This window comes from Hermetia illucens, chromosome 1, assembly GCF_905115235.1.
Source record: "Hermetia illucens chromosome 1, iHerIll2.2.curated.20191125, whole genome shotgun sequence".
In the NCBI taxonomy this organism is placed as follows: domain Eukaryota; kingdom Metazoa; phylum Arthropoda; class Insecta; order Diptera; family Stratiomyidae; genus Hermetia; species Hermetia illucens.
Genome location: NC_051849.1, coordinates 45001976 through 45015714, shown reverse-complemented (window position 1 = coordinate 45015714; position 13739 = coordinate 45001976). Strand labels below are relative to the sequence as shown.

The window sequence follows — 13739 nt, the reverse complement described above, 5'->3', positions numbered from 1 at the left end:
TGTGCTTACCTACCACCTTTTCCACCTACCCGCGAAACCTAATCACTGCCTTCTCGCTGGATTTATTAAATTTCATTATCAGTTCGCATTTCTGTGTTCGCTAATACGGTCCACACTGCCGCTCAACTCTGTCAATTCCCAATCCACTTTCACTTCCCGAAGTATTTCGGCCTAACGCATGCTTCCTTTTTAGGGAATAATTATTATTTCCGAACATCTATTCCTTTTGTTCATTTTCGCTTTTTACCGCTCAATTTTATCGGCGTACTTGTGGAATTACCAACTTTCCCTGGGATTTCTGTTGGCTCAGCTTTTCTGGGTGAAGAAGCTTCTCCATCCTTGGCCACTTGCCGGTAATCAATCAATATTCCCTTTCCCTCCTTTTCCATTTGCCTTACGTTGAGCGGGTGTCATCTGCGTTTCCTGCGTGGGTTTGTTATTTGACGCTTGGTCGGGTTTCTAATCCTCTAGCGTCTTATCAGAGCCCCAATATTTCGTTGGATATCCCTGATTTGCGTTGATGAACTCCCACGCCTTTGACTACAACACACTTTTCCAAACGATTCTTCCATTGTTCAAAACATTTTTTAAATTCACTCATCGGGATGCCCTTTAAGCCTTCCAGCGAGTTTTGTTTCACCTCCTCCACAGGCGCAAAACGCTTTCCTTTCATATTCCTTTTGAATCGTATCCATAGCACCGCGATTCATCACCAGTAATCACTTTGGAAAAAAATTCAGGGTTCTCTTCGAGCTGATTTTGAAGCTCAAAACATTCCTCCTTTTCCTCATCTGTGAGAAGGCGCGGGACGAATCTGACTACAACCCTTCTCTTGTGCAAATCTTCGGATAAAATTCTCTGAATTGAACTCCATGACATTTGCGACATCTCACAGAGTTGATCAATTGTTTGGCGATGGTCTTCACGAACGAGGTCATTGATTTTGTCGACATTTTCATCAGTTCTTGATGTTGAGAGGCTTCCTGACCGAAGTTGGTCTTCAATAAACATTTCCCCATTTTTAAAACGTGAAAACCAATCGTAAACTCTGGTTTTACTGAAGGCAGCATCCTCATAAGCAGGCTTAAGCATTACAATAGATTCCGCGGCTGATTTCCCCAACAGGAAACAAAATTTCAGAGCCGCGCGTTATTCTCGACAATCTACCAGTACGTTTTCGCCGAAATGTAAAAAGTTGTTTAACTAAAAAAAATCTCACAGGCGAACCGATGCACTCACAGCGACACAACTTCCCACACTGACGCGGGTGGCGTAACACTAACGGACAAGTGGTCAAACAATAGGTTCCACCACTCTCTCTCCTCACCACACACCCCAACCTGCTTGCTCATTACAAGCTGTTCATTGCAATGCAAGATGTGTTTGTAAGTTCGAAGAGTACATTTCTGAATTAACTAGAAATTGTTGGCTTAAGGTTACCAGACTGCTATGGGCCCAGTCGATTTTGTTATTAAATTTGAAGTCTTTTATAATATGTATAAAAAGATTGTCTACTTTACGAAGATTACCATCCCTTGGAAGCCAAAAAGAATCATCGATTTATTCTCCAAAATTACTTATTTACAAATGATTTCGAAGGTTCAGCCTAACACTACTTACTACATCTACTTAGTAAGGTCTTAAATCCTCACGTTATACATGCATATACAGATCCACCCTCCTCCCCCAAACCCCCATGGCAGGATCATCCTAACAATGCAATATATGTTTCTAGTCCTTAACGCTATCCACTACCTTGAAATAAATAATGATTTTTATGAAGAGATAAATGTTACGAATAACGAAAATGTACATAAAGTAAATGGTTTTCAATAAAGCATTTGGAACACCTGATGGTTTATTTTATTTTCAGAAGGGTAATGACAAAAAAGGTAAATTCATTACGTCATCATTTTCAAATTTACAACCACAATGCAAGCATTTTATCGGAATATCTATCGCAAAATTGTTAAACTTTCTAAAAAATTATCTGCTAACGACAATATTTATGTATATAGGACAGTGAACAATACCACGAACGAGCTAATTCACCAGGCAATCTACGTCTCCGATGTTTTGATAAAGGTGAGTGCATAATTGTTGCTATTAAATAGTAATTATAAAGTGCATGAATATATTCCCCTTATATTTTGGAATGGGGATGTCATGGTTCCTTCAATGCTTCTTTCTAAATATTGACTTCAAATATGGATTAGTATCTGGTATTTCGACAAATATCTATATCTTCATCTTTTCCATTTATTTCGTTGTTCCCAACAGATGGCGCATCTGGAAAAGGCTAAAGTATGGACCGCTGAGGAAATTCGACTAGTTGCTGCTTATATCACGAGGGCCTTCAATGAAATGCAAGTTTACGGAAACAATACTTTGGTATGTACAAAGTTACTAACTTCCCCCCAACTTACCACCAATAATTTAATTGCCTCCTTCCAGGAACGATTGGTTGTATTTCTTTCGGGACGCATTGAAGCCGAAAAAATTACAACAAATTCTTCACGACGACGAATTCACGCAAGGACAAATAACAACCCCATGCAGAACAATTTAAATGGAGTTTATTGAAAATTCGAATTAGCCTTTGTGTCATCTTCTGCTGGTTTATATTCGAAATTTATATTTGTCTGCACATATGACAATTTGTTATAAGACTAAGCTACCTACTTTAGATATTGAATTTCATAGGCAATGGAATGCAGTTTGCTAAGTTTAATATTACATAATGAGGAAGTAAGGACTTATTTTTTACAAGGAGACATGCATGTTTGCTATGATATTTGAGGATTATTTTTTATGATATTGTATTAATAATAAAAGTTTTGAAAAACTTAAATTTTCCCCGAAGTGATTTTAGGTTAATATTTTTATGAAGCATTACCATTGTTCCATAAACGCAAGAGATTTAAAACGAAAGTCAGTCCAGAAATGATCACATATTTCATCATGGAACTACAGCCCGACGTTGAGCCCTAGCCTTGATCGTTGTGTTCCAATTATCTCTCTCACGTGACCACGTCTTCCAATCTTGGAAGCCCAGTAGTTGCTCGGCGTCCTCATATATTGTGCTCTTCCACCATGCTCTCTGTCTTCCTTGTAGCTTCGCTCCACCGACACGTCGCCCGTCTATAACTTTTTTAGGCATGCGATCATCGCTCATTCGTTGAACATGCTCACCGACATTGCAGCTGAATGAATTTCGAGACTTCTAGCTCATCGTACAGTTCACACAACTCATCCGCCATCCATCACGGTCGCGAACTGCTCCGAAAATTTCCCGAAGGACTTTCTTTTTGAATGTGTTTAGCATATTTTCGGGGGTTTTAGGGTCCAGGTCGTATGATGGTTTATTATACGCGGAGCTTCGTGTTTCTGCGCACATATTACGATTTCTTTATGGGAAGGACCGAGAAGAAAGTCTAATTCGCTAACTGTATCCTTCGCTTGACAGATATATAGAAAACTGTCTACAAATTTGATGTTGAGGTCCCCTACATTGATGCTCAAATGGGTTGGCGTTCTATCTAAATCCAACTTCTTTCGCAGCAGTATCAAGAGTATGCAGAAGTTCCTCTGCGTCGGTCAGTTTTCGGGACATGATGTTGATATCATCTGCGCACGCTAACAATTTGTCGACTTAACGAGTAACGTCCCTCTGGAGTTGGTATACATTGCTCGGATGTGGATTAAGTACTAGGTTGAAGAGCGTATGCGCCAATCCGACGCCCTGCTTCAAACTAGCATGTGTTTCAAAAGGATCAGTCAACTCGTTCTGGATCCTGGCCTGTGAGATGGAGTTGGTCATAGTCATCTTCGTCAGTCGTACTATTTTAACTGGTATACCAAATTGCAGCATTATGTTGTACAGTACTACTAGTGAAATGCCTGTGATTCACAATGCAATCTATCGCCCTTTTTGTGGATAGGACAGATGATGCTCCTGCGCCTGCCGCCTGGGATTTCCTCCTCATCCCAAATTCGCAGTAGTAGTTGGTGTATTGCATTTAGCAGATCCGTTTCACCGAAATTTAATAATTCGGCTGAAATTTCATCTGTTTAATCAGCCAAATCAACTTTAAGATCACCAAGTGTGAGGAGGAGTGAGCTAAATTGTGTCTCCAAGCGTGCATAAAACTCGTCTTTCACGGCATCTTCCTTGACTTCAGTCAGGCTGCGCATATTGAGGAGCCAGAGGTTGAAAAAACGAGTCTTGATGTGGGTCACACACAACCTTTCGTTGATAGGTTTGAAGTCGCTGACGCGCAGCTTGAGCTGTTTTCTCGCTATAACTCCAACTTGAAACTCCTTGTGAGCTGATGGTTTGCCAATTTTGAAAATTGTGTGCGAATTCATATCGCTTATTTTGCTACCAATCCTCCACTGCAATCATGCTCAATTTGTAAGTCTCGACCTCTGACTCTTGACGGTTCTTGGTTTGTTTAGGGAGCGTGCATTCCAGGATCCGAAAGAATATTTCGTTCGACGTTTGCTGTCATCCATTCCTAGGCAAATGTTCCTATTCTCTTGACATGGAATAATTTTTACATGAATGGGTTATCGGCCCTTCGTAAAAGCCTATCCGGGTAGCCTCGGTGATAACTGCTTCAGGTAGTTCGAAACTTGCCAGATTTCATACAGCTAGCCTCAGCCATTCGGGCTATAGCTATCCCTCTCTCCCCCTTTCTCAACCATGGCTTGGGGCAGGCTACGGCGTAGTTATGGATATAGTCCAAAAATTTTAGATATTAGAGAAAGTTTACGTGATTTCAGATGATCAAGTCGATTTTGAAACTTGTTTGACCGCAATGCTGGTACAATTTTTGTGGACATGGGAGACAATGTGCACATCATGTCAGATCTGAAACTTTTTCGAAAAGTCCCGGTGGATGCTGGATCAACAAAATAAGTTTTTGGACTTCTCCATAGCACTTACCAAAATATTCTCACTTATATTCAGGGTAGCTTCAGATTTGCTTCCTTATCCCAAAATTGATATCTCAGCACGTCCTGCATTTCCTTCCAATTGCGCGTTTCTACGAATTGGACCCACGTAAGGAGGGCACATTCATTTCGTAATGGGCATGGATCCATCCCCAGTCGATTTTTTTTAAAATCCATGGAAAATAGATGGATAGACGTACAAACTAGTGATCCCCGAAATCTATGGGATCAAGTCCACTGCCGGAATTAAGAGAATCAGTACTGATCGCTACTAGTTTGGGAGAAGCTATCCCCTCAGTTCTCTAAACAAGGTGAAAAGACTATGATGAAACTCATAATTCGTAAAACAATCGAAAACCACAAGGTCACTCAACTCTACTGTTCTCCAAGGCTAGAATCGGTATTTCAGAGGGCACAGAAAATGAACATAAGATTGCATGAACGGCCATCATGATGGAACTTTTGTGAGAACTTCGCAAATTTAGGGTGCATGCTGGATAAAGAACGTCAGTAAACTGGATAATTAAAATTTACAGAGAGGATCATACACAGAAAGCGATGAGCAAACCGCATAATATCTGCTTAAAGTGTATTTCTTAGGCTGCATTCAAAATCTCAAATCTGCTACGACAGCCATGTGCAGCCTTCAAATCAGAGACTGTACTTGCAAAATGGTATCGCATGCACGAATTAAATGGATAGCTCCTTCTATAAATATAAAGTTCCGGGACATAATAACATCATTTCTGCCTTTGTAATGCATTTGCCTGGGTTTAAAAAATATGAGACCTACCTTGACAACGTGAGAAAATTCCCAAAAGATGTACGTCTGGAAACCACTTGCCTTGTTAGCAAATTTAATATTATTAATATATCTGATTGTGGTCATAGCTAGCTAGCCAATACCCTGTCTTAATATACATAGGGCTATTGTAACAGCGTTGCAGGAAATGCATTGAACAGGGACCGGTTTCCTGGAAACGAGCCCCTACAACAAATATTATAGCGGCCATCCAGTCAACCATGTGCTCGGAGTAGGTTTCCTAGTCAGCCAAAAAGTGAAACCTCAAAAAATCAAAAATTACTGACGGTTTCGTCCAGGGCAGAGGCAACTCATCAGACGCTGCCTCACCTCTGCCCTGAGAGCAGCGTGACCGAAAGTGCCAACTGAAACCTGCTATTATTGGCTTCGAAAATATAAGCGAATGGCTATGCACTTTGCGCTTGCGGGGTGAATTTAGAAATATAAGCCTCATTAACGTTCAAGCCGCTACAGAGGTGACTGCAGAGTCGGAGAAGGATACCTTCTATGAAGCAGTAGAATGAACCCTCGAAGCAGGTTCCACGAAATGGTTGTTGAAAATACTTGATTTGCACGGAAAGCGATCCACAAACAAACGTGGGCCTCTCCAGATGGGACCACTTTCAACCAAATTGATCACATATTGGTTGAACGCCGCTACCTCTCAGGCTTGATAAATGTCAGAACATATTGGGGGGCCAACATAGACTCGGATCACTATCTCGTTGGCATGGTGCTCCGAGCTCAAATAACAACACCACCCAGAATCTTTTCTGACAATCAGGTGAGAGTTAACACTGAAGCCATCCATAGCACAGCCCTCCGCAACACCTGTAAGGGGAAGTGGATGCAGCAATAACCGCAGCCTGGATCTGGATCTGGAGATGAAGCATCAACAAATGATCTTCACAACCACCTGAAGAACGTTATCATGGATACCGCCGCAAACATACTTGGCCCCAGCCGCAAAAAGAGTCGGAACGGTTGGTTTGACGATGAATGTAAGCTAGCAACGGAACGGAAGAATGCCGCATACCGAGTAATGTTGCATTCTTAAAGAGTGCGGGCACGCGCAGAGACTTATCACGAACTCCGTCGAGCGGAGAAGGAAAACGGAAGACTGGGAGAGCCCACGGATCTGTGAACTCAAAAAGTACAGGGGCAACTGCACTAGGCATGAAAGTTTCAATAACAAGTTAGCAGGATGAAGCCTTGTTCACCTCAACACTCATCCTGCTGAGACAAAGAAGAAAATCTGATTTCCGACAGAATGAGCATATTGGAGCGATGGGTTGAGTACTTTGATGAATTGCTCAAGAACTAGAACATCGGCGAATTGAAGCTCCCGCCAACTGAAGACGATGGACAAATACTACCACTATCAAGAATAGAAGGAACAGTCCGTGCAATTCTTCGGCTTAAAAATCATATGTTGCCAGGTTCTAATGGAATTTCAACCGAATTGGTTAAATATGAAGGCGACCAATTACACCAAGTGATTCATCAACTTGTGCTCAAGGTGTGGGACAGCCAGTCAATGCCTGATGACTGGCAAAGAGACATTATCTATCTCATACATAAAAATGAAGATATCACACAGAGCAGCAATTATAGAGGTACCACGTTGCTGAGTACCATCTATAAGATATTCCCCGCTATCTTGCTAGGCCGGATAGTCCTATACGCCCAGAACATAATTTGCCCATACAAAAGAGGCTTCACTCCAGGCAAATTAAAACTGTTGGAATATGGACATAAGTTGCACCATTTATTAATCGACTTTAAATCCGCCTGTGATAGCATAGCCAGGGTAAAACGGTACATGGCATGAGAGAATTCGGTATCGCGACGAAATCGATAAGACTGACTAGGCTGACCCTGACCAATGTGCGAGGCCCGATAAAAGCAGCAGGATCGTTCTCAAGACCATTCGACATCAACAACGGTATACGACAAAAGGATGCCCTATCCTGCGTCCTCTTTAACCTGGCCCTCGAGAAAGTGATCTGTGATGCTGAGGTAAATGCAAGAGGTATGATCCTCTTTAAGTCCACCCATGCCTATGCTGACGATATCTACATCATGGGAAGAACCACCAGAGACGTGCAAACTGCCTTCATCCAGATCGAGCAGGCGGCGCGAGATCTTGGGCTGCACATCAATGAAGGCAAGACAAAGTATATGGTGGCAACGTCAGCATCGAAAACCAACCAACCAACAACATCAAACCGCACTGGTCAAACAGGAAGAATAAGGATAGGATCCTTGAGAATACAACTTTGAGACCGTTGGTAATTTCTCCTATCTAGGGTCGAAAATCACTACCGATAACAGCTACGATGATGAAATCCACGCACGGTTGTTGTCAGCCAACAGAGCCTATTTCAGCTTACAAAGACTGTTCCGCTCAAAACGTCTCACCATAGGGTCAAAGCTCTTACTGTACAAGACAATGATCTTGTCAGTCCTCATGTACTGATCGGAGACTTCGGTTCTTAGCAAGAACAATTGCGAACTTTTGGCCGCGTTCGAGAGAAGAATCCTCCGAAGAATTTTTGGCCCCCTTCATGATAATGGACCATTCCGTAGCCTATATAACGACGAAATCTATGAGCGATACCATGAACGTCAGATTGTGGATAAAATCCGGCTCAATACGTTACGGTGGGCGGGTCACTTAATCCGTATGAATGAGGCTGATCCAGCCCGGAAAATCTATAAGGGCAATATCTATGGTAGAAAAAGAAGACGAGGCAGACCCTGCCTAAGATGGAGCGATGGCGTGGGCCAGGACGCCAGACAGCTTTTAGGGATATCGAATTGGTGGACCTCGGCGCAAAACCGGGATGTCTGGAGTTCCTTATTAAGGCAGGCCTAGACCGGATACCGGTTGTTGCGCCGTTGATGATGATGATTTCCGAATAAATGGTCTCTGGCAGCAGACAGACAGACAGTAAATCAAGTTTACCGAGAACTTGTTTTACACAAAATCCTAAAAAAATAAATGAGGAGAAAAGGTACACATGATATATTGTACATCTGCGTTGCCCCTGGGAACAAATTCAAAGAAATAAGATAAGAAACTAGATGTTTCCATAGATTATCTTTATTTATCTTATACGCTAAAATAACATAAATATTCTCTTCACTATTATACTCTTATCATCTACAAGTAATGTCTTTTCTCATTAAAACTCAAATAACTAGAACGTTCATGACGTGGTTCACATTGGAGCGAAACTAGGACAAATTTGTCCAATACAAACACGAAATGTTGGTAGGAAGGAAATATGTACAGTAAAATTGACTAATTAAAATTAAAAAAATTAAGAGAACTACGAATGAACAAATCTGTTCTTTTCAAGGTATAAAATCACATTTTTCGCTATGTCGGTTCACTTTTACACTAGAGAATTTATTATCGTATAATAAAAATGCATAGACATAGAAAGATTATGCTCTATATGTAGTATGTATGTACTATGATGCGTTTGCTTCTATCTAGCTGGATGAGTTCAACTGGGCTGAAGGAATATGCTTTGATCTTTGGTCCACTCAGTTCGGTCTCGGCTTATCACTCTTCTCCGTCATCGTATCCATTTCAATGTCGGAGCCAATTTCTGAATTCGATAAGGCTGAATCCATGGAAGTGATAGTCATGTTCACTTTCTTATCACTTTCATTTAGAAGAGGCTCCTGCACGGCTCCTGTCTCAGAACTAATCTCGATTCTTGGCTTTTCGGGAGGCGCAACTGACTGTGTGATGAAGTTGTTGCTGTTTATGTCTTCGATGGCTTTTCGCAGCTGTAAAGGAAAATCAATGAGGGATCCAGGTCAGTAAATATCTAATTGTTTGTTGGTATTCTGTGCAGATATCCCTATGAATCTATAGTTAGTAATAGTGCATATGAACTACTAATTTGATCAAAACTCCGTAATTCTAGGAAGGACACATGTAGTGAGTCCTTTATTTGAACATTTTTAGTTTTTCATATCAATAAATAAACACAATATTTTTACCTCTTTCAGTGCCACCACCCCAACTAATCGTCCAATTTTAGTCACGTAAGCATGATTTATCCCCACCATCGAGAATAATGAATGTACTTTCAAAATTGATGTCCTTTCGACAAGTTGGAATGGCGCGGGATCAATGCTAACTTTGGCAGCTTCCAGATCAATTGGTTGGGCCATTTCTTCCATTTCCCATACTTTTTGATCTTCGGGCGACATATCGATTACGCGCTCTCTAGGCTAGAAGGAAAAGGCATTTAATTAGTCCCACACGCGAGGCTTATAGGACTCATTATGTAATGAGGAACTTACCAGCTGAACTTTCTTGAGAACACTTGGGGTGTGGGGAACTGAGTCAGTCATACGATGTAAACTAGGTGAGCTTACAGACCCAATTTCAGGATCTGGAGTTACATCTTGAAGTGTTGCAGATTTCCTGAAGATGGCTTCGAAAGCTGATCTCAATCGATGCTCATTGCCGGTAATGGTGGTGTATGGGGTCACAACCGGACTGTGAGGCGAAAGAGGTGTGAAACCCTTCAGTGTGAACGAGTTTGTCTTCTTGAGAATAGACTTTTTTGGTTGAATCCCAAAAATTGGGTGATGATTCTCTTGGCGCTTCTTTGCTTGTGGCGGAAGCATCTCATCATTAGCAAATTGCCGAAGTGCTAAGATATCGGGTGCAGGTGAAACTTCAAATCTTGAAGGTCTTCTAATCCGCTCGTTACTTTCATTCTCCAGACGCTCCTTTTCCTCCCGTGCTCTGTAAATACAAGTAGGAGTATTTTATATTTTGGTTACTTGATAAAAAAATTCTAGACAAGAAAATAATTTTAACTTGTATCTATGGCAGTTATATGTGGATACGGACTTTAATCGTTGCCGTGACAATCCTATTGGCTCAGGGCCTTCAAGCGTTTCATTGCACTTCATTCAAACCACGACGGTACACTACGGGACTACAGTAAACTGGCAATGTGGTCAGCATTGCGCTCGTTCATGATTATTACCCTGGTTTCACTCAAGTACTCATTCACAGCTAAGCCGACTGATATCCAACATCCAGTCACGATACAAACCCCAAGGCGCTCTAATCGTTAAACTATCCGGATGTGAACTATATATGTACATAGATATGGTTGCCATTCCTCGCCTTGGTAGGATATAGCGCATCAGCCATGCCTATGCGCCATCGCTCGCGTTTGCTTCACCCCCCAGGACTTATCGAAACGCCCATACTCCTTCTCTATTGTTCTGCGCCAAGTACCCCTGGGGCGACTCGCTCGTCGGCCATCTTGTGAGGGTAGATTCCGCTATCATGGCGTATCCACCAATGTAATTATCGCCCTTCCTTAATGTCTGGCCTATCCACTGCCACTTCCGCCTTCCGATCACATTGCGTACTGGTATCAGGCCTGTGCGTCGACCAACTTCTTCATTTGTAATAGTATCAGGCCAGTGTACTCCTATCATACGACGCAGTCAGGCGCCCACGACGCCAACTCTGCCTGCCTCTTTTTCCAAATCCAGAGCCATTTGGCCAAGGTTCATAACCAGGCATCAAAGTAGTCGACGTGTTTCAAGAAAGATGTCACAGTCCATCGACCTTCTCTACGTCCTCCGGCCAAGGTAGCATGGAGAACGTCATATAACAAGATAAATAATATCCATAGTTTGGATCTCGGCACAGCACGTAACATCAAGCGCCATCATATATCTCCATGATATTAGCTATTAGTTTTTCCGGAATGCCCTTCCTGCATAGAGCATTCCTGTTGACGTTTTCGAAAGTTTATCGAAATCGATGAAGAGCATGTGAAGCGAAGTTCTAAACTCCGCGCACTGTTCCAAAACGATCGGTAAGGTGTTGAAGTGGTCAATGCAGGAGGACCCGAGGCGGAAACCAACCTGCTCTCTGTCGCGCCTTGGAGTAGCTTCCAGAAATAATTCGACACTGAATCCGAGTCTGCTACCACTCGACTTTCTAGAGTACAAAAGTACATTGCCATTAGTGTAAGAAGAGGGAGAGGAGTACTCTCCAGGGTCGCAATATCTAACCTCGCTTAAGCTGAGAATGTCAAGTTTACATGGTTGGAATTATCGCTCGAGTTATAGAGAGCGAGCTTTCTGGAGATTTTCGCTACCGTTGTCGAGGATCGTGCGCACATTCCAGAAACCAATCATAGTTCGTTTTCGATAGCCACAGATCATAGCCGTGAGGTCAGTCCCTATCCGAAGTGTTGTTGACGTTTCGGTGGCATTATAGTTTCAAAATGTACAGATAACTAGCCCACAAATTTTTATCAGTATAGTCACTTCTTACGACAAGCAGGGAGTCCTTTGAGTGTATTCTTAAACCCCAACCGACAGGGAAAGGATATGGATTGCTTCTTCAAATAGAAGAGAAATCACTTTTGCCACCTAAGCAGGTTATTGATGTAATTGAGATTGAGAGTGCGGAGCTAGCAAAGATAGTAAATGCGTGCCTAGCTTCCCCAGGTGGTAATTTAGCCTGCTGTAACGAAGTTACAGTCCTACTATGACTCGGAAGCTCTTCTTGGTCAGGTTTAAACAATTTTTCGAACGGTTGGGTGCGTATCCTCCATGAACATCCTGGACTGTTCGTCAGTACAGTTTTCAGCGTAGTAGCCATGAACCCATTTCCGACTCCACAGAATGGCTGTGGCCGGATAGCGGCCACATTGCTCCTTTCCTGGCAAGTTTGGCTGCTGTCTCATTGCCTCCTAACCCACTATAGCCTAAAACCCAGAGAATTGGGATAATAAGCAACATTTTGGAGATTATAGAGGAAAGGAGGTGTATTGTTTACAGTTATTTAGAGTACAGGAAGGACATTCCGGAGAAGTTAATAACATCGAAGCAAAATCTCGGAAGAATTTAAAGTTCAAAGGTTTTATTTTGCTATGGATATTATTTTTTCTCGATATCGGCGACGTTCTGTATGCTATCTCTATCGGCCTCTATCTCTATCGACCTGAGTCTTTTCCCAAACACCTCAACTAGCAACTCCTAGCATTTGTTTCAGCACTTCGTTGGGAATACTATCCGACCCCGATGCTTTTTTCTCCTTCATCAACGAGACCGCCTCCTTCATTTCGTTTACAGTACAGATCAGCCATTCCAATACTAGCTCTCTCATCTACAACACTAGTTCGGATTGGGGGGGACGGGAAAAAGTACCTTCATATATTTTTGAATCTTCACTGCTTCCATGGAACAGGGTTTCCGATGAACATCGAGTTTTTTGCTAACTTATGTCCGATATCCCTTAAGTCCATTCAATGTCATTGACTAGCCCCTACAAACAGCATGCTTTTTGTTTATAGATTTCGTAACGGAGTACCTTATTCGCTCTCTTGGCTTCTTGCGCGTTACAATCCGCTGAGTTCAGGGGCCAATTCTTCGTAGACTTGCAGTGCTAACCATCCACCAGTATGCGGGTACCTTCCCATGATAGAGTCTCCTTTTGAGTGCTGATACATCGCAAACTATAATTTTAAGGCGCATTGTTGAGTTCACTGACGATTCAGTAGCAGTTTTTCTGTCCGCGTCCGGGTCTTGTGGTTCACTTAACCCTCTTGAGAGATTTTTAGCAAGCCATTTTTCCAAATAATATAGTTGCCTGGGTTCGCCACACTTGTAACACAAAGCACCTTTGTCCTGTCCTTTATAAATGCAGCTAGGTGCCCATTGGTCCAGCATGTAGAGCAGCGGAATGGAACTGCTCTTCGTCTTATCTTGCGGATGATCCACCCGATTTTTATGTTCCTGCATTGAAGAAGCTTTGCGCAGAGACGGTGTCAATGGCAAATTTTTGTCTTTGGGGGTTGACAGATGTAACTCGAAACTCGAGGTCACATCTGGATAATCTCTCTTTATCAATTGCATAATTCCTTTTTATCGCTTCTTCTTGTTCGCGAGACAGACCAGATCCCTTCTTTCGAGG

General features: G+C 42.3%; 2 protein-coding genes across 6 annotated transcripts in view; one reads left to right on the top strand and one right to left on the bottom strand.

The window, feature by feature from the left end:
* The window catches only part of LOC119661344 (lipid storage droplets surface-binding protein 1), a 32712-nt gene extending 29861 nt beyond the window's left edge, over positions 1–2851 (top strand). The window contains exons 6-8 of the mRNA XM_038070646.1: positions 2019–2085; positions 2281–2391; positions 2455–2851. Of these exons, the coding sequence (XP_037926574.1) occupies positions 2019–2085; positions 2281–2391; positions 2455–2583 (307 nt within the window). The 3' untranslated portion in view covers positions 2584–2851. The remainder of the gene's footprint in view (positions 1–2018; positions 2086–2280; positions 2392–2454) is intronic.
* Positions 2852–8848: 5997 nt separating this feature from the next.
* Positions 8849–13739, bottom strand: part of LOC119655582 (chloride channel protein 2) — a 129406-nt gene continuing 124515 nt past the window's right edge. For all 5 annotated transcript variants that reach the window (XM_038061548.1, XM_038061525.1, XM_038061555.1 and 2 more), the window contains 3 exons: positions 10085–10535; positions 9779–10012; positions 8849–9562 (listed from right to left, as the gene is read on the bottom strand). In XM_038061548.1, coding sequence (XP_037917476.1) covers positions 9314–9562; positions 9779–10012; positions 10085–10535 — 934 coding nt within the window. In that variant the 3' untranslated portion in view covers positions 8849–9313. The remainder of the gene's footprint in view (positions 9563–9778; positions 10013–10084; positions 10536–13739) is intronic.